Raw genomic sequence first — 21,373 nt, 5'->3', positions numbered from 1 at the left:
CAGAATAACCAAGTAAAGACAGACAAGTACAGCAGAATGAGAAAATCCCTTTTTCATAAAAATCACAGGCAAATGTGAATATGATGATTAAGAAAAGTTCAACAAACCCTGCTGCTGATTTTTCAGTTTTCTCCACAATTATTGTGGGATACTCCTCCAGATAACAGAGGTACAGTACAAAGCACCATGTGCACAGTGTCTTATATCAGGGAACAAGTCAACTGAAGTCTGATACAAATTCCAGGATCTACATATTTTAGCCAGATATTTGCCCTGAAATACATTGTTTTGGAGGTTTATCCTTGGCAGTTCTTTCCTCAGTTCAAAGTTTCTTTCTCTCTGCCTGCTTGCATGATAATAGCAACTTATGGAGGAAAAACCACCAGGATCTTGAAATGAAACTTGCAAACTTGCAGAAGAGGGCAGGAGACAGAATCTTATGAAAAATTCACAGAATTAAGTAATAATTCTCTTTTTTTCCATTTTCATTTAGTCACTATATGCTACCCTTATTATTGAAGCCCAATTTCCAGAACACTTTTAAATATTACATCTCGCTTTTCTAAATGATTGAACTTCTGAACATCTGAACTTCTGGTGACTTGTGGTGTTTTTGTTGCATTGTAAGTGGCCCACTTTCAGATTGCAATAATCTTACTGCTTTTCCTATCTTCTCCTAACAAAATCCCAACATTTTTCCCCAAATAACACCCAAATGAATAAATGGTGCTGCATGCATTGCAAAGGCCCTTACCTCTTTAAGAACAAGGACGCAATTCCCAGGTCCTACAGACTGTGGGAGTTCTGCAATTCTCCCTTTGTTAAGATAAGGTCCTGAGAAGCATCGGTGGTTAAAGTAGATCTTTGGGCAACAGTATTTACCATTTGTTACAACTGGAAAAATAAAACAATTTCTGAATGCAAACACCTACTTAAAACATCCAAAAGATCAATGAATCAACAGAAAATAAAGTAACAGGCAGTTTCTTATATATAACGTACAGCGGCGGTCCTGAAATTTTTTGGCACTGGGGACTGGTTTCATGAAAGACAATTTTTCCATGGACGGGTGGTGGTGGTTTCAATTTTGCTCATCAACTTCTAAATGCTGGTCCTCTTTGAAGAACACATTTGAATGTTTGCTGCTACATTCTTCCCACTTAGTTATTTCAACCACTGGGAATGTTAAATTATCCAATAATAGCAATAGCAACAGCAATAGCACTTAGACTTATATACCACATCACACTGCTTTACAGTCCTCTCTAACTGATTTACAAAGTCAGCATATTGCCCCCAACAATCTGTGTCCTCATTTTACCCACCTCAGAAGGATAGAATGCTGAGTCTACTGAGGATAACTGAACTGCTAGCAGTTGGCAGAACTAGCCTGCAATATTGCATTTTAACCACTGTACCACCACGGCTCTTAATCAATGTTATACTAACCTAATTAATCCTAGGATAGGGAAATGCCCAAAATGCCTTATCTAAACTGCTGGTGGAAGGCATATTTGGACCAAAGTCTGAACAACTTAAATTTATTTATAAGAAAATTCCTGAAATGTTAGGTGAGGCTTCACACCTTGTGGGTGAGGCACTAAAGAATGCCAACTTCTTTTTCATATTCCAGTTCAATTGCGGAAGCCTTTTTTTAGAAATGATGAAAACTGAATTCCAACACATTCTGTAAGTACATTTGGGTTATATTTGGGATTTACTACAGTTCTCTAGAATGAAAAGTATTGGTGCTTGTTATTTTTAGTCTGATCTATTACTGTGTTCATCCTTACTTTTATTTACTATTTACCTTGAGCTTTTGCAATAGGATAGCACAAGCCTTGGTATTCGTAATATCAGTTTTAGGTAGAATGCAAACATGACTGCTGTATGGAATCTTATAATACATTACTGTCCACTTAGAGTAAAGCTGGTTACCATGTCCTGTGGCCTCAGCCACCCCGGCTGAGCTGATGAGCCAACTACGCAGCTATAGCGGCTCCGGTATGATTGCAGAACCACTCCTGGCGTGGAAGGCAAGCTGACCACACTCTCAGCACTCCAGCCACTTCAAGTGGGAGATGTAAGGTGCTGTTTGTTCTTTTTATATTTTTTATTTAGTAACTGTCCTAATTATAATCTAATTAATTGATGGAGCAACTCACTACAAATCTCTCTAGGCTGACTGAGTTGAAAAAACTGAGGCTCGGCCAGGAGGAAGAGGCGTGGCCAAAGAATTTGCAACTCAGTTTCTGGCCAATCAGATGAATTGAAACCCATGCTTGGACTCTCCAAGCAGCGCACAAGAGAAGCTAATAGATGCAAGAAATAACTGTCACATAAAAAACGTTGCTTAATAATCTGTAATAGATGGTTGTCTCAAAACAGGATTTTCCAGTGTTATACTGATTAAGGATTAAATAATATTGTTCTTATAATTACTTTGTTGCTCAATACAGCAAAATAAATCAGCAAGCACCTCTATGATGTGAGATCGTTGAAGTTAACTAATCTTATATTATAGCTATCCTTGGGGTAACAATTACTTCCCTTAAAGCCATGTCACGTGGTTTATAAATGGCATAGATAAAAATGAGATTATATTGATTTAACCCCTTTGCATTAAAAAAAAATACAATTAAATTCCAGAATGAGCACTGTTTCTACTTGTGTAAAGATAGTGCCTCAAACTATACCTTTTGCTGGCACTGCAAACCACACAAATAAGGTTTTAGAGTGTGCCAACAGATTGGTTTATATATTTCAGAAATGGATGTAATTATTCAACATTCATCATTAAACAATTTAGCAAATGATTAAATTTCACCATCTGGTACATATGGAATTTTACTCTCTCAGGCGGACTTTGGTTTATAGAGTTGACAGAGTTATCTGTAAAGGAGTGACAGTCCCTCATGGTAAAACTAAAATGTTTTAAAATGCATGCAAGAAGTGTTTGTTCAGTAAAGCCTCATGCCCACTGAACAGTTCAAGAAATCTAAATCAATGAAAGATATTTATAATTACTTCAGAGCTATAACTTTCCACAAATATAAATAAAGCATACAGATATCATAGCTAGATAAGGTAAGTTGCAGTCTTATTATCTAACATGTAAACATTGCTTTCTTACTAGTGTCAGTTGAGTTCAGTTCCTGGGTCTTTAATCCTTCACTGACAGTCCTTGAAGATAATATCCTGAAAAAAAGTGGAGTGGGGGGGGGGATGGGGGACAGGAATGGAAGATTAAAATTTGAATTTTGCAGAGCTTTGTACCATAGTTTTTTAAAGCAAATATGATGTAAGACTCAGGCATATTGAGAATAAGAGCACATTTCATTATTTTTTAATGTAAGCAAAAAATAAGATGACCAGAAATATGGATATGCCTCAAGAATAATTATGTATTATGAATAAGTGGACACTGAGCAATTCTCCTACCCTTTCTGATACTCCTGAAAGTGGGGGGGTGGGGGGGTGGACAAAAATGGAAACCAATGCATCATTACTTCCAAGAGCTGGAGAAGGAACATTACTTAAAGTATTTATCATATAAAAGGAAGACAACCCTATCTAAAAGGAAGATAGTCCTGCACGGGTGAAATGTAAAATTTTTCCCTACCGGTTCTGTGGGCGTGGCTTAATTGATGGGTGTGGATTGGTGGTCAGATGACTGGGTGGGCGTGGCCAATAACAATAAATAATAAAAATAATAAACAAAGTATAAAAAACAATAAGAGGTACCAAAAACCAACTTTTACACTTTACACAACACAACACAACTGACTCACACACAATGTAAAAGCAGCTACACTTCACACAGCCACAAAAAGCTCAAAAACCAACTTTCACACTTTACACACACACACCACACACACACACAAAATACCACATACAGCTTTTTGAGATTTTGTGCGTTTGTGTAGTTAATGAAACACTACAGAAACACACCAAATCTCAGAAAGCTGCGCAAATATTTTATGTTATTATTAAGGTTTGTGGACTTCAATTCCCAGAGTTCCTCTGCCAGCAAAGCCAGCCAGCATTAGTTGTTCAGTGATGAAATAGATTAGCTAAATTTAGATTAGTTCTGTCTGGTGCTGAAAGTGAAACTGGGGCTTTCGGGCTGGGAAAAAAGCCATGCGGTCGATCAGTAATCAGGTAAGTGCCTTAGAATCTCTTAAAAGGAGGTTTTCTACATGTTTTCTACAGAAAACATGTTTTTTAAGGTTCTGCTGATGAGGAACTCAGATGAAATCGCCAGAGGAGCCTTAAATTTTTTTTTTTAAAGTTTAAAGGCTCTGCCAATCTCAGCTGAGGGGCGGGATCCTCAAAGGCTTTTTTTTTACTTTTAAAGGCATGTTTCGGCTGAAGAAAAACCTGCTTTTAAAAGTAAAAAAAACCCCGCCTCTGCTGATGGTATGGCTCAGCAGAGGCGGGGGGGCGGGGCTAGGGATTTTTTGCTACCGGTTCTCTGAACCAGCAACCGCCATCGCTACCAGATTGCGTGAGCCGGTCCGAACTGGGAGCATTTCACCCCTGCAGTCCTGCCATATATCAAAGGCACTAGTAAAACCAATCCTGGAGATGTATCATTAATTTGCTAAACAGGTGTGAGCATATAGAGAAGAGAAGAGAAGAGAAGAGAAGAGAAGAGAAGAGAAGAGAAGAGAAGAGAAGAGAAGAGAAGAGAAGAGAAGAGAAATTTTTATTGGCCAAGTGTGATTGGACACACAAGGAATTTGTCTTGCTGCATATGCTCTCAGTGTACATAAAAGAAAAGATACCTTCATCAATATGCATTCATGTATGCTCAGTTTCTGGGTTGCAGGAGTTTATTGGTTTTTGTATTTAAATTTTTATTTTTGTAAACTGCCCAGAGTCATTGTGAGTTACTTGGGAAGCCATATAAATGTTCTAAATAAATAAATACATACATATAAATAAACAAATATAAAATGTATTCTTCCCAGAAGATGTACAACAAAATAGGGCAGGCTCAGGACAATCTACATTTTCAACAACCAATTAAAATGAATTGCCGATAAATTAATGTATGCTGTTCATAACATTAAACCCCATTGACATATAGCATATGTCATTTGCATGTGTGAATCACTTGTACTCAGACACATATTTCAAACTTAAAGAAGAAGAAAAAGAAAAGATCGGAGATGAAAGTACTGGAAAGGGGAAGGAAAGGGAAAAGAGAAAAATAAAACTATTGGGACTGAGGCAAGGGCAAATAACCACTTTCAATTTTGAATATTTCATTCAGATGCAGTAGCAAACCAGAGTTATGGTACCTATTATGAGAATGAACCCCAACAATCTATGAGTTTAAAAAAAAACAGGTAGTCATAATCCTCTTCTTGCCATGTGAAGAAAATAAATTCATCCATCCATTCACCCATTCATTCAATTTGTATAACCACCCAATTCAGCAGGTGACACTGGGTACCAACCAAAATTAAAATAAAATTAAAAATAATTACAACCAACACATTTCTCTTTTAAACTAACTATACAGTTGCATATAAAGCTTAGGTATTCCTGTTTAAATTGTATTACAGCTCTAAACTAGCCAATAATCATAATTCTCAGACCCAGCCATTCATTAGGGATGGACAGGGGAGAGAGAAGGGAGGCATGTGTGATAGGTGTATCATGATGCAAACTCCACCTGTTATATATATAAAAGGGCAGAGTTTGCATCATGACATTGTAATATATATTTTGGCATCAGTGTGGTTAGAAAAACATGCAGTGGTAGATAAATCAATTAAAATATATTATAAAAAGTACAATGTAAAAACAAACAAAAAAGGACAGAAAGAGGCACTGTTGAAAAAGGGCTTCAAAATGCCCAGCTCTAGTTACCTGCCCTTGTATTTAATATTCTGAAAATCAAATCATTGTTCATTATAAACATTAAGTTTAATGCTTACTGTTTCTCTGGTTGAACAACTGCAATTTTCTTTTCCTTATTCACTGTAAATCAAAATGAAACATGTCATCAAATGACATTAATCTAATATAAACACTGTAAAATATATCCTATGATGACACAAAGAAACTGCAGCTCTTTACATAATAATCACATAATCACAATGAATTGTAACCTACTGACAAAACATCAATATGGAAATGATGATTTTATTCTTTTTGATTTACAAATGGGCACTTCTCCAATTCAATTCCTAAAAATAATAAAGTCTTCCAGATAATGCACTTATTTTAGCAAATATCCTCTAAAGCAGGTATAGGGCCTCAGGCCCCAAATGAGTTTTAACAGGAGTTTTTAATTTAAAAAACAATGAATTGGAATATCAAACTTCTTATTCAATAGCATTCAAAATTCAATAAATTCAATAGCATGGCCAAGAGGACAGGGTGATGGAGGGGGGAAATTAACTTTCAATTTGGTAAACAGGCATATTTCACAACTTCATGGCATCAGTTTTGCAAGTGCACCAACACATCCTGTCGAAATACCCACAGTGATCTCAGCTCTAAACACTTATCTTTACCTTGCAACTGTGTTTCCACAAAAATAAGACTCAACCAGAATATCAGCCCTAGCCTGATTTTTTAGCCTGCTCCTAATATAACCTCTTCCTTCAAAATAAGCCCCAGTGAGGATCTTCATCAGCCAGGAGTCGGTGGGTGGGTATGTCCAGCACAGGAGGCAGAAAGTGCATTTGGGCAGATGGTGTACGGCAGCAGCCACAGCCCACACAGCTGTCAGTCCCACTGCTTGTGACCACCAGCCCAGCCCTCCAAGCAGAGCGCCAGGGGGAGGCAGGTGATTCTAGACATGCGGTAGCACGGGCAGCAGGCAGAAGCATGGGGGAAGGGCAGGCGATCCCAATGTACCATGCGGTCTTCTGTCCCATCACTGCCACGGGCAAGCTGGGAGACAGTGGGACAGATTAACACCTGATTTAATGGAGGCAGGCGATTCCAATATGTGGCAGCATGGGGGGATTCTCCACGCTTCAGAATCCCCTGCCTCCATTAAATGATCAATCTGTCCCATCATCTCTCAGCTTGCCCATGTTGCCCTGAAAATAAGCCTTAATGTGTCTTTCGGGGGCCTCCAAAAATATAAGACCAGGTCTTATTTTCAGGAAAACATGGTACTAGTTCTCAGGCATCTTAGAATTAAATAAAACCATTAATTTTATGCCTCCTATGATCTTTACAAGCATGTTTATATGTTGCAACCCAAAGTGTGTATCTTTTTATTATGTTTAACAAAAGCACATAAAAATACTTCAAAATATATATATCCCCTTGTCTAATACAGCTATGCACCAGTTTGCTGCAGTGGTTCAAGTGCTGGCCTAGAAATCAGGAGACCATTAGTTCTATTCTTGCCTTAGCTATGAAAGCCAGCTGGGTGATTTTGGGTCAGTCACTCTCTCTCAGCCCAACCCATCTCACAGGATTCTTGAAAACAGGAGGAGGAAGGAATATTATGTATGCTTGCCATCTTGAGAAATAAAGTAATAAAATAATAAAGGCGGGATTTAAAAAAATCTAAAGAATGGTCATACCTACTACTCTGCGAGGAGGTCTAAGCTGGTATCCATTAGTTTCACACCAACCAACTGGAAATATATTCATAGATTCCACACTCACTATGAATTCAGGGACTGGGATTTTAGAACCTGTATAATAATAATGATCATAATGTTTGTAAAGCACAATTTTCATCACTGCCACTATTACCACCATTTTACAGGGCTAACCAGCTGTAATACTCCTTATTATTATAAGTACATTCTTCATTCTTCTGCACTTGTGAACTGTCTTTAATTTTGTCAATTAGTTCTGTCAGACTACAAGTATCTTTTTTAAAAAGGTTTTTAATTATCAGGAGTGGTAAAAAGAAATACAGAAAAATTAAATGCAGCTATTTCAAAACATTTCCTGAAGGAAAATAGTTTGCTGTGTATTGTTTATGACACTCAGGCAAAATACTTCTGTAAATGTGACCTATGGAATGGCAAATTAAGTTAAAAACATCTCTCTCCTCTGAAAGAAAACTTACTTTCCAGCTGTAGCCAGAGATAGGAATCCTTCACTTTTGTAATAGTTGCCACACAGATTTCTTCTGGGTTTTCTAAATTCACAGCCTCAAGTTTCATGTTCTCCTTAAAACCATGCTCAGAATTTAACTAACACAAGCAAAACACAAGATACATGGTTTATTATGTATTTTCAGAGCCTCACATTAAAATATGAATGAAAAAATAGTTCAAAATAATTTTAGCAGTAAAGCGGACATTTGGAAGACACCAACAGAACAGATGGTTCATACTTTGCGAGCGTGAAATCTTTTAGAAATGAGGTTTCATCTGGACAACCCAAGTAATCACTTACATCTTAAATAAAATGCACAAGGTCTTTGGCTCCAAACTCAGACCTTGCATTACATAAAATTAGTTGGAAACTTGCTTTATGGCTGAAGGAAGATTTGGTTATCTCAAAACAGCTGAAAAAGTTCTACTCTACCACTTCAACCCAGAAATAACACCCATTTTTACTCCTACCTTAGCTTAGTTCGCCAAATAAAAAGAAATCCCTAAACCTAAAATGCTGGGTGCTAAACAGCAGAATTCCAGTTAAGCAATCTACCAGCCTTTTTAGAAAACATTATTATGATGATTGGTTGTGCAGTCAGCCAGATATTTAGGCTTGTTTTGGCATTTTTAACCTTTTTATTATGTTGTTGTTGCTGTAGAAAATCTATATTATATTTCAATACAATGATATTTGGACAATATTGATTGGAGATTGTTAGCTAATTTTGTTAGCTAAACCTTGCTAACTCTCCAGATGCAGATTTTTTTTTAATTTACAAAGGAGCATTCCATCATCACAAATCCTAATTTGCATCTTAAATTGCATATGTAAAGAAACATATTACTGTATCAGCAGCATTTGTAGCCAAAGACACAAAAGGACATTGTTATATAAGCTACATTATAAATTATGGAAGAATACGATAAATATTATTTGCTACATGTATATGTTTAGATTTCATAGTTTAAACTGTGAAGTCACATTCTAAGAACAAAGCAAGGATTTTATTAGTATGTGCTGTGGCTAATGGACTTTAGGAATAAAATATGCAACAGTAAATAAAACCATTCACATTACTTTCTTGAACGCTTACCAGAGGAAAACAGCTTTGGGGAGCAGCCTCAGCTCCGCATTGCTTGAGATAATCTGCCCAGTCAAAGTCTTGTCCTGGATAACCTGTAAACAAGGGGAAAAAAATAACTTCATAGCATTTTAAACTTATTCCTTCTTTAAAATGTTGGGTTATCTTCTATGTCTTCTGCATCTGGCTCTTTAATAATGTTGTAAAATATGTGAGATTAAGTTGATGATGATCAGCATTACCTACTGATATTCATAGTTCTTTGATCCGGAGTTTTGACAATCCTCATGTAATATTCTAATACAGGTAGCCCTCGACCCTGGGATACTGCAACTATCATAAATATGAATCAGTTGCCAAGCATCCAAATTTTGATCACATGACCACGGGGTGTCTGCAAGCCTTGTAAATGTGAAAAACAGTTATAAATCACTTTTTTCAATGCTACTGTAACTTTGAATGGTCACTAAATGAACTGTTGTAAGTTGAGGACTACCTCTAATTTCACACTGACTTCCTTAAACATGAGCGTGATTTAAAAAAAAAAATAGTTCCAGACTTCAGAAAATTCTTCCTCAGGTCTAGATTACAACTGAATTATGCTACAAAATTATCCATCTCTAAAATAGTTCAATAAACAAAATTAATTTATACCACAAATTTAAATGCACTGATATGAATGGTGGTAGATTACATATACACACCAGGTGGAGGGTTGAGATGTAAGCCATTTTTCAGACTCCACTGCACAGGGAAAAGTCCAGCACTACTGACATGACAAATAAAAGGCTGGCTTGTGGTACAATCTGGTCTCAAATCATCTATTTCTACCAAGAAATATTTATCATCCAATACCTACAAAAATAGAGAAATGACTTAGGTAATATAAAAATATGTAGTTTCACAATCAAGTTCTAAGACTATATTTGTTAAGATATTTCCTGTCAGCTTTATGTATTTTTATAGTTTTGTCCCTTGCTGGAAGGATTTTAACAATTTGTATTAAATATTAGCTATCTTAAAATAAAATGTGACATTTGGCATAGTCTTGGGTATAACTCCTTGAACCTCAGATGTTGTCATTGAATATGACAGAAGAACATAGGAAATGTTAGCTTAATTTGAAATTTTTATTAAACTACACCAAGGATAGCTTTCCCTGCTCCTGCTATAATGGGGTTTAATATTCTGTGCAAACAAGTGCAGTTGTTGGCCCTTGAGAGATTGCACATCTCAGGCCTAAAAAACATCTTACAGTTTATAGGAAAGCACCGAAGGAAAAAAGAAATAGTCAGAAAGAATATAAAATGTTACATCTGAAATTTAAAATGACAAAATAGGACAAGAAGTTTAATTCAAGTCTTCAAATGGTAAGAGAATGAGAATCCCAGGGCCCACCAATCTTTAAATGACCCAGAATATCCACTTGAAGAAATGAGGATAAAAATATATCTGCATTTCTTTGTTTCTTTATTCAGGACTTTAAAAATGTCTTGAAATTAAGAATTTAAAACCTGGCATAAATTGTGCTTTAGAATGATGAATATAGAAGGACAGCAGGATCATTTCTCTCATACCATCAAACCTTCCTATCTGGCATACCCCTTTTGGGACTTCTAAGGCTGTTAGGTACATTCTAAAATAAAACAGCATTAAGAGGTCTTAGTTTACCAAGAAATTAAAATGAATTTCAAATTGACAAATTTGTGTATGTAATGAAATGGGAGCCCAAACATAAGGAGCCAAAAGATATAATAAACCAAGAAGAAATGATGAAACCAAGAAGCAATGCCAAGGGACTTGTCCAACAGGAAAGTTATTTTATATGAAAAATGGGATGCTGCACTTTAGAAAGTATAAGATAAGAAAGAGACATGTAATATAAAAAGAATGCTGACTGCAAAAAGAATAAAAAATAATAAAAAAAAGAATTGACAGTGTTGGCAACATAAAACTCATAGCTGTCATGGAGGTTTATATCACTAAGAAAGTGATATAAAAGCTGTGTACCTATTCCAAACATAAACATTAATACAGCTGCCCAAATACTGAGAAGTTACATACCTATAATACCATCTTAAAACTACAATTCATATTCAGTTTTAAACACTTGTTAATACTGAATCTCTTTGCTACTCTGCAAGATGCTCAGTCAGTATGGTATCAATAATGTTTCCATTTCCCAAGCCAGCAACTAGGAATTTACATCTTTAGGCTCCAGAAGTAAATAAGGTCAGACCAAGTTAATATTTTAATGAGAAACTATCAGGGAATGCTACTGTAGAGTAGATTGGGAAATCAAAAGTCATTCTAAAAGAAGGCAGTGACAAACTGAGAAGAAAACTGCACGGACATGTCCATGCAATCACTAGGAGTAAAACTCAACCCTTTTTAAAATATGATTCACTTACTAGACCTCATAAGCCAAACTGATTCACAAAGTGGAAAAAAAAACACTGGATGCTAAAATTATTATCTTATTATTTCAATATCTGCTGAAGAAAACATCACATTAGAAATTTTCTCTTAGTTTTTTTTATTAATAATATTTTTCATCCCATTGTGCCTAAAATTTTAGGTGCAAAGAAATGTATTATGGTTTAACTCCAGTTTTTGAAAATTAAGAAACCAGCAAGTAGCTAGATCAGAGGAAAAAAACCCAAATTATTTCAGTATTAATACCGATTCACAACTGCAATTGATAAATTTTAGCAAAATGAAATAAAAAAATGCATATTTGTATACTTCTGGAACCACATAAAATTCTTCTAAAAGATAAATGTCACTGCTTAATTTTAAGCAATAAAGTGCTTAAAGCTGTCTGTGAGTCTAGCTCTTTGCAATTCAATCCCAGATTAAAGGAGCTTTCATAGTTGCTGACTTATATAGAAACTGAGCTCTGCCTCTTCCATAATATATTTTCATTTCATATTTCTTGGAGCTGAAGCTCAGAATTAAAACCAGGTATTTATGAACAAATACTGAGACATGTTCTTGTTGCAAATGTCCTACAAAATTAGCTTCCATTCAAAGTGGCCTAAATTAGAGTGTGAGCAAATTATAGAGAATAGTTTTCTTGGCAACAAAGAAGGAAATTATAGTTAGCAGCCGAAATACTTGTGATACCTTTGTAACTGTAGCAGGTGATATGGCAAAAGGAGCTTTTGGATTAATAGCTTCCAACTTCATGTTTACAGAAAATGCATGAGTTCCAACAACAGGTTTGTCCTAAAAATGATTAATAAAAGCTGTTAGTTTCCATCTCTCAAAATTTCCTTAATATCGAAGTATGTATGTGCATACACATGTGTACACGCACACAATTAGCTATTTTTAAAACAACCTTATTTTGTTTGGGTCAATTTTCTTTTCTGCTTTATATAGTTGTTGATATTTTAGTTTTAGTTTTTTTAAATTTTTTGTCAAGATCAGTGTGGCAGTCTCCAAGGAAGAAAATTGTTTATAATAAAGAATGAGACCTGCAAAATATTTTCCATTGATAAAATACACATTCTACTTGTTTAATATTTCCCTGGAAGTAATAGGGACATTTTCCACTTATAAGGAAGCCAACAAATTAAAGCTACCTACAGTTGCTGTCTCAAAAATAATTCAGCACGATTTGTTTTTATAGTACAAACATTTCATGCAACAGTTTTAAGCAAGACTTTTCTAAGAAACATTCTTCCAAATAAATCAACACATCATAATATTATGGAATTGCTTGTTTCTAAAAAAAATGAATTTTTTTTTTGAAACTTTCAAAACTGGGTTTGGGGTTTTCCTGCAGGATAGGAAGTCAAAAGTGTATCTGTTTCATTAATCTCTAAAATAATATATACATTATCTTATACAGTATATTTTAAAATTTTAAATTACCTAGAGTTTCTAATATCCAATAAGTAAACAGCTTAATTAAAGTATTGCCTTGTCTAGTTCCCAGAAATTACTTTTTGTACATATTAGATTTAATCATAGCATTTGCTAAGAATATAGTAAATGCCAAAATGTCACACCTTGAACAGATCAGTGGGCACTAACGATTCTTCTTCCTCTTCTTTTACTTTTGCTAGAATTTCTTGCCATTCTGTCTCAGTCTTCAAATGCCTAATAGCTTCAATAAAAGATAAGTTTGTTATCCCATTAAAAGTATAACCCACTTTTAAAATGAATATATTATATTACATTCATAGTAATGTAACAATAACAATAAGATATATATACACTACTTCATAGTGCTTTACAACCCTCTCTTACAGAATCAGCATATTGCCCTCAACAATCTAGATCCTTGTTTGACCGACCTCAGAAGAATGGAAGGCTGAACCAACCTTGAGCTGGTCAGAATCAAACTCCTGGAATGAGCAGTGAGTTAGTCCTGCAATATGGCATTCTAACCACTGCGCCACCACGGCAAATGAAGTAACAAATATTTCTCCTTTATCTGTGTTCCCTATAAATGTTGAACACTGTCTTTAAAAAAAATGCACTCTTGGCAAACTCATAATATTTTTCAACTATTGTTAAACTAAAAATACAAGAGACTTAAAAATACTTAAAACTCAGTATTAAAAATACTATAAAACTAACCTTTACAAATAATATAAAAACATTAAACTAGTAAACTACTAAATGGTATAAGTAACTAAATTCCTCAACACCAAACTACTGATTTGATAAATTACTAAATATTAACATAATTAATTCCATTAATCAACCTTTTAATTACAATTACAAGTTAGTGTGAATATTTAAATTCCATTTGCAATATAATATGATATATCTAATTATCATTATCTCAGTAAATCTTAAATTCCTCTTTACAATTTCAAGAAGACAAAATTTCACTACTTGCAGATGATTTTAACTATTGTATCTTCAGGTAGATATGGGGAGCTATCAAAATTTCTTATATAAAGAGATCAGAATTCCACAAGTGTCCCTATATAAACAACAATACAGAAGGACACAGACTGGTATTTCTAATGTACTCATTCTCATGCATTTTAATTTGTAGAGTACTCTTACAATAGATCTAGGAATATGTATATGTATTTTGCATATATAGTTTTGATCTTAAATAAGCCAGCCACCTAGCAGAATATAACACCTCATATGTAGCATGCCACCTAAAAAACTTTCGTCAAAAACATGGCAGCTTGACACAAGTATACAAGTATCATCAAACAAGGGAAGGAATAAGATCCAGAAAACTGCAGACAAGAAGATAATTTTTTTCAGTCGGCTTTGCTAGTTTGTGATTGAAAATTAAGTTTTGTACCTAAAGGAGGTTCAAGGATGTATCCTTGTTGAGATGCCCAACCCATTGGATGGAGAAAGGGATCTAAATAGAACATCCATAAGTCATATTGTTCTACATCTCCAAGTCCTTCATACCGCAGCCTGAGTCTTCCACCAATATTTTCCAGAACAGTGACTATCCAAGCTCCTAGATAGTTAGTTAAGTGCTGACATTCAAGTCGTGACCCTGGTGCAATAAGATCCAAAGAATTTTTTCCTCGATGGAGCTGCAGAGTAAAAGGAAAGAAAAATGTTAAAGACATCTGCCTATTTATCTATTCTAAAATGTAACATTATATACGTATTTGCTTCATTCATTGTCTTACACATTCTGTGTTTTTGTGATGACATTATTATCTGTAATATGGTTATACTTGTAACAGATTCACAATTATTGTGAAAGAAGAAATGATTTGCTATTTCTTATTGTCTTTGCTTTCTAGGCTTTTAGTCTGTTTGCTTTTAAGTAACTAGTACATTATAGCATTGATTTCTGTTTAAATATATATTCCTTAATAGAAATATATCATTTATTTATATATGTATGTCAATTACCCACTCATCCAGAATGCTAAAGGGTAACCAGTTCTCAATTTTAATGTACTCTTTTATAAGATGCCATTAGCTTCCAAAAGCAGTAAATAGCAGAGAACTGAGCCAACTAATCAAGGAAAGAAGCAACTTAGAACTAAGGAGAAATTTCCTGACAATTAGAACAGTTAGAATCAGTGGAACAACTTGCAGAAATTGTAAATGCTCCAACACTGGAAATTTTTAAGAAAATGTTGGATAACCATTTGTCTGAAATGGTATAGGGTTTCCTGCCTGGGCAGGGGGTTGGACTAGAAGACCTCCAAGGTCCCTTCCAACTCTGTTGTTGTTGTTGTTGTTGTTGTTGTTGTTGTTGTTATTGTTATCATTATTATTACCAATCTGTAAATTAGATTAATTAATGAGCTCATGAAGCAAGCTCTCGATTCACTGAATCTAATAGTATTAGAAACCCTTTCCACATCTATGTTACCACAATACTTTTATTACATGCAAAGGTGAACAAAAAGAGGCGAAGGTAATTTTACAAACCAGAAAATTTACTTGCAATTATGGAAAGGTTATTTTTGAAAGTTACAAAAACAAAATCAAAATGAGCTTCTATAAAATATCTTTGAAAGGTAGGCCACATTAAATACAAGATAAACAGTCTCTATGTAATTTTCTCTTTCTTCGCTTCACAATCATTCACTCAGCATCTGTTTGAAGTTAATGATGGAACTGAATGAATGGTACTTGCAACTGGTTCTCAAAGTTCTGATCATCACAGCACCTCCAGCACCCCTGCAAATGCTATCTGGGTACTTGCCACTGCAGCATTCTGTTGTCACATGAATATTATTTGCAACCTCCCCTGCCAAATTCTTATAAGCAAAATTAATGGGGAAGCCATTAGGGAATGTTGCAAGTCATTCACACTACCACACTCCTTCTCCAACTCTGCCTCATTCCATAATATTTACCCACCACCTGCCTGCTTATGATTTGCCTGGGGCTTGTGACTGGCAGCTTCTTCAATGACAATGAGAATCCAGCAGGAAGTCACAAGTGCCAGTCACATAAGATTTTCACTTAATAAACCACAAATCTTGCTTAACATCAGCAATGAGGACTGCTAGGCTTGTCATCACTAAACAATGTGGTTATGTGATGTCACACTTTATGACTGGATCTCTTAGTAATGAAAATCCTGGTGCCAATTACTGTTGTTAAATGAGGACTAACTGTACAATAGATATGCCATCCCACTGATGAAATTCTTTCCCCAAAGAGTTCTCTACTACTGCAATTCCACCCACTTGCAGATTTTACATTTATTCTGAAAATTACATGTTACGGTGTCTTTTATAACTATACAGCAAAATCTCTCTTGTATTAGTTTGTCACTACTTAAATGTATTCCAGAAATATGAAGTTATAAACAAACTGGAGAAAAAAACCATGCTACTAATAAAAAAACAAGTGGTAATTATTAAGCTTTATTGAACTAGACTCTTTATTCCTACAATTGTTACTGTGTAGACACCTACTCCTTCTAGAAGACCGGCAGGCGGACTGCATGCTCCTTTCAGAGTCTGCTGAAGGAATTCTATCTGGTTGGGAATTTTATCCTTAATGCCTAAAAAAAAAAAAAAAAAAAGGAAAAGGAAAAACTAAGTCAATCAATATGCACTCTTGCTATCTTATAAGCAGCTTGATTACAGTTACACTTATCCTGGGAAGGTCAAAAGCAAATTCACACGTCTGTGGTTCAACACATTTGCAACTTTTGGATTACTTAAGAGTCCATTTCAGAGTTTTATGACATGAATTCTTGAGTTCGATTAAATCTAGAGTAGGAACAGGTATAGGATCTCAATCATGATGAACCAAAAATAAGACTGTCAATAATATATGATATTATTAAGTCCAACACTTTAGTATATTGACAATATACTAAAAAGACAAATGGACTGATGTACAGCTGACTCTTAGGTATCATAGCAAATATGTAAAAGTAAATGTAAAAGCAATTCATGCAAACCTATTTAAAGTGATGTTCATGGAAAACCAAATACAAAAATTTAGAGAAGGCAGTTATTTATAGGCAGTTATTTTCTGAGTTTACAGGACCTACATTTTCTTTCATAGAAGATGGTTACCTTCAGGCACTTTGAGTGTCTTCTTGTTCTGCTCACACCAGCCAAGTGGATGCAAATCAGCTGTCATGATATCACACCAGAAATCAGCCTTACGGTCTTCTCCATAACCATCATAGCGCAAAAGTAGTAACTGCCCACAAGTGGTAATGATTGTGGCAATCCAGTAAGTGTCAGGGCCAGGTTTGATAGCAACCTCCAATTTCATGCCTGGTGTGAAGCCATTTTGTGGGCTGGTATCCACCTAAAAGGGGGGAAAAAAATCAAGTCAACAATTTCGATACTGTAACATTATTTATAAAATGTTTGGCACAAGTTAGGGATTTCTAAATGGGAATAAGGAAGGTAATGGATTATCATTTCTCGATTGGTCAGTTAAAATAATATATAATTGAAAAATACTACAATCAGATTAGGATACAGTTTTAAGGATACAATGGTAATAACCTACATCAGATCAGGTGTTTCCCCCCCACAAAAAAATAAATTATCAACAGGGCAATGCATTTCGAATTAGTTAATTCACAACAATCTAGAAACCCAGATTACAAATTTTAGAGTATAAAGCTCCTGCTTTATGCTCCCAGATTGTGCTGCTGAAATGTATTCAATACAACTGATAATTAAATCTATTTTGAACAGAAAAAACTAAATTACCTTATCAATAAACAGTAAAACCTTCAAATTAAAAAAGAGCCCTGCCTTGATCCCAGGTATGATGTTAAAATATAACAATAAATTATTTTTAATTAATTAATTTATTTATTTATAATTTAATTTCTATACCGCCCTTCTCCCGAAGGACTCAGGGCGGTTTACAGCCATATTAAAACACATAGAATACACAATATAAATCACAAATTTAAAATGCATTTAAAACGAAATATTTAACAGGCCTAATTAACTAAAACGGTCATAGACCGATATAAAACCCTTAAAATTTAAAATTATAAATAAATTAATAAATTAATTATATCATACTGTCACCTATCATAATGAAAGCAAATTACACACATAGGAGCTATCTAAATATCTGAATTGTATTTATTCAGTTATTATAGGAATCATATATATATATCTTATAATAAAAACTAAAAGCTATTGTATGAATTTTCGTTCCCATTCTATTCTGCAATACATAATTCTGACACTAAAAATAAACAAAAATTCTAAGAGATATTTTTATACAAAGTGAATTCCAAATCACTGCTCTTCAAAACAACTGAGAATCCTTTCTACTTCTGTATTAATTACAACTCTCTACAGAATGATCTTTGACAACTTAGGTGAAATAGTGTACATTCTAATTAGGTTGCTTGCGAGTAGGAAAAATAATTTTGAAATCATTTTCAACTCAGTTTACTGAGTAAACTTTACTCATACAATTTTTCAAATTGAATAAGCTTTACTCATACAAAATGTATTTCAAATTGGAAATGAAGCAGAATTAGTCAACTGTCTCACTCAGATATAAATGGAAAGTTGCATAAATACACAGTCCTAGATAAACAGATAAATCAAGGCAGAACTTGAGAGAAGGGATTCTAACTAATAATTAATAAACTAAGAAAATAAATAAACAATAGCAAGCAAGCAAGAATATGAACAAGAATAAGACATCTTAATTTGATACATGTCTTACTATACAAATAAAGTATGACTACTCTGGACAGGAATATTCAAAACATTCTCTTTCCTGTTCCAATAGCACCCTCTCATGGCAACCTAGTAAGACTACAGTAGTAGTCTTAGTGATCCAATTTCTTATGCAATCCCATCTATGACACTACAGAAATAAAGTCTTGAATCAATCAGGGCGTAAATTAATTTTAAAAAAAATAAAGGAATATGGCAAATTGGCAGGATTGAAAATAGATAAAGAGAAAACTAAGATATTAGTTAAAATCTTACAGACATGCAGAAAAAAGAGTTAATGGAGAGAATGGATACACAGATTACTAAGAAAGTGTAATACTTAGGGATTCACCTGACAGCAAGATGTGTAACTATTAAGGAAGATAATTATTATAAACTGACACAGCAAATTAAAGCAGATTTGGAGAAATGGAAAAATCTGCAATTATCATTGATAGGAAGAATAGCTACAATAAAAATGAATATATTACCAAGACTACTATACCTATTTCAAACAATTCTGATAAAATTGGGGGGAAAATACTTTGAGGAACTCAATAAAGTAATATTAAGATTTATCTGGCAAGGGAAAAAAGCAAGAATGGGGACGAACAGACTTCGACTCAACCCATCCAAGACAGAGTGCCTGTGGATGCCAGCGTCCCGGTACAGTCAGCTAGTTCCGTCGCTGACTGTGGGGGGCGAGTCACTGGCCCCCAGGGAGTTGGTTCGCAGCTTAGGCGTTCTCCTGGATGCACGGCTGTCGTTGGAAGAACACTTGATGGCCGTTGCCAGGGGAGCTTTTTATCAGGTTCGCCTGATCCGCCAACTGCGTCCCTTCCTGGACCGGGATTCGTTATGCACGGTCACTCATGCCCTCGTTACGTCCTGCCTGGATTACTGCAATGCTCTCTACATGGGGCTCCCCTTGAAGAGCACCGGGAGACTTTCAACTGGTACAGAATACGGCTGCGCGGGGGATAGAGGGAGCGTCTCGGAGCTTCCATATAACACCTCTCCTATGCAAGCTGCACTGGTTGCCGGTGGTCTTCCGCGTGCAATTCAAGGTGTTGGTGATCACCTTTAAAGCACTCCATGGCATAGGACCAGGTTACTTACGGGACCGCCTACTGCCAATAGCCTCCCACCGACCTGTGCGCTCCCACAGGGAGGGTCTCCTCGGGGTGCCGTCAGCTAAACAATGTTGGCTGGCGGCCCCCAGGGGAAGAGCCTTCTCTGTGGGGGCACCTACCCTATGGAACAAACTGCCTCTGGGGCTACACCTTCTTCCCAACCTCCGGGCCTTTAAGCGCAAGCTCAAGACTTTTTTGTTTCACCAAGCAGGGTTGGCCTAAGAGTAATTTTTAATTGAGTGGTTTTATTACTTGTTATTTTAATATTCGGCCTTATGGTTTCAGATTTTTAAATTTCAAATATTGTGTTTTAATTTTTGTATATGTCTTTTTAACTTAGCTGTAAACCGCCCTGAGTCTTCGGAGAAGGGCGGTATAGAAATGTAAATAAATAAATAAATAAATAAGAAAGAAAGAAAGAAAGAAAGAAAGAAAGAAAGAAAGAAAGAAAGAAAGAAAGAAAGAAAGAAAGAAAGAAAGAAAGAAAGAAAGAAAGAAAGAAAGAAAGAAAGAAAGAAAGAAAGAAAGAGCTTAAAAATGCTGCAGGATTCGAGAAATAGAGGAGGCTTTGGTCTACCAAATTGGGAATTGTATTATCAGGCTGTGGTACTCACGTGGGTGAAAGAATGGATTGTATTGAGGCATACAAGACTATTTACTTTGGAGGGGCATGATTTGCAATTGGCATGCCTTCTCGTGGTATGGGAAAAATAAAATACATGGTTACTTTCAAAGACATTATATTAGGAATACATTATTGTTAGTGTGGGAGAAGATTCGAGAACAACATTACTTGAGGATACCAGTTTGGCTTTCAACAATGGAAGCACTGATTCACCCAAATGTTATTAACATGGAAAATATTGTTATGTACAAAGATATTTTGAATGAAAAGGGGGAGCTTAAAACTAAACAAGAATTGAGTCATCAAAGGGATTGATATGGCATGGTATTCACAAGTGCAGATACATTCTAGATACGAGAAATATGTTAAACTATATGGTTTTATAATGAACTAACAGAATTAGACAAGATATTAACAGGGACAGAAGAAAAATTGAAAAAGAAAACATACAGCTACTTATTAGGCATGAAATTGGAAGAAGAACAAGTGAAGAAGACAATGATAGTATGAGCAAAAAACTGTGGCTATACAATAGAGTTAACGGCAGCAACTGTGGGATAGGAGCTATAAATTAACAATGTCAACTGTATACAAAGAAAATATATAAGATGTTTTATAGATCACATATTGCACCAGTGAGGTTTGCAAAGATGTTTAAATGCTAGAAGTGCCAACAGATACCTGGGTCATATTATCATATGTGGCAGACATACTCAAAAGCAAAAAAATATTGGTCAAAAATACATATGTGGCTGGAAAAAATGATAAAGCAGTGTACTGATTTAAAACCAGAAATATTCTTGTTGGGGATTTTACC

The 21,373-nt window shown here is 35.1% G+C and overlaps 1 protein-coding gene across 7 annotated transcripts in view; it reads right to left on the bottom strand.

Moving 5' to 3' along the window:
- The window catches only part of SFMBT1 (Scm like with four mbt domains 1), a 146,411-nt gene that overhangs the window by 14,316 nt on the left and 110,722 nt on the right, over positions 1–21,373 (bottom strand). For all 7 annotated transcript variants that reach the window (XM_058167445.1, XM_058167440.1, XM_058167442.1 and 4 more), the window contains 12 exons: positions 17,167–17,407; positions 16,555–16,643; positions 14,454–14,700; positions 13,189–13,286; positions 12,299–12,400; positions 9,877–10,027; positions 9,185–9,267; positions 8,057–8,183; positions 7,560–7,673; positions 5,949–5,991; positions 3,134–3,198; positions 755–894 (listed from right to left, as the gene is read on the bottom strand). In XM_058167445.1, the coding sequence (XP_058023428.1) occupies positions 755–894; positions 3,134–3,198; positions 5,949–5,991; positions 7,560–7,673; positions 8,057–8,183; positions 9,185–9,267; positions 9,877–10,027; positions 12,299–12,400; positions 13,189–13,286; positions 14,454–14,700; positions 16,555–16,643; positions 17,167–17,407 (1,500 nt within the window). The remainder of the gene's footprint in view (positions 1–754; positions 895–3,133; positions 3,199–5,948; positions 5,992–7,559; positions 7,674–8,056; positions 8,184–9,184; positions 9,268–9,876; positions 10,028–12,298; positions 12,401–13,188; positions 13,287–14,453; positions 14,701–16,554; positions 16,644–17,166; positions 17,408–21,373) is intronic.

This window comes from Ahaetulla prasina, chromosome 2, assembly GCF_028640845.1.
Source record: "Ahaetulla prasina isolate Xishuangbanna chromosome 2, ASM2864084v1, whole genome shotgun sequence".
In the NCBI taxonomy this organism is placed as follows: Eukaryota; Metazoa; Chordata; class Lepidosauria; order Squamata; family Colubridae; genus Ahaetulla; species Ahaetulla prasina.
The sequence above is the reverse complement of the archived record's forward strand: the minus strand, read 5'-3'. Positions and strand labels throughout refer to the sequence as shown.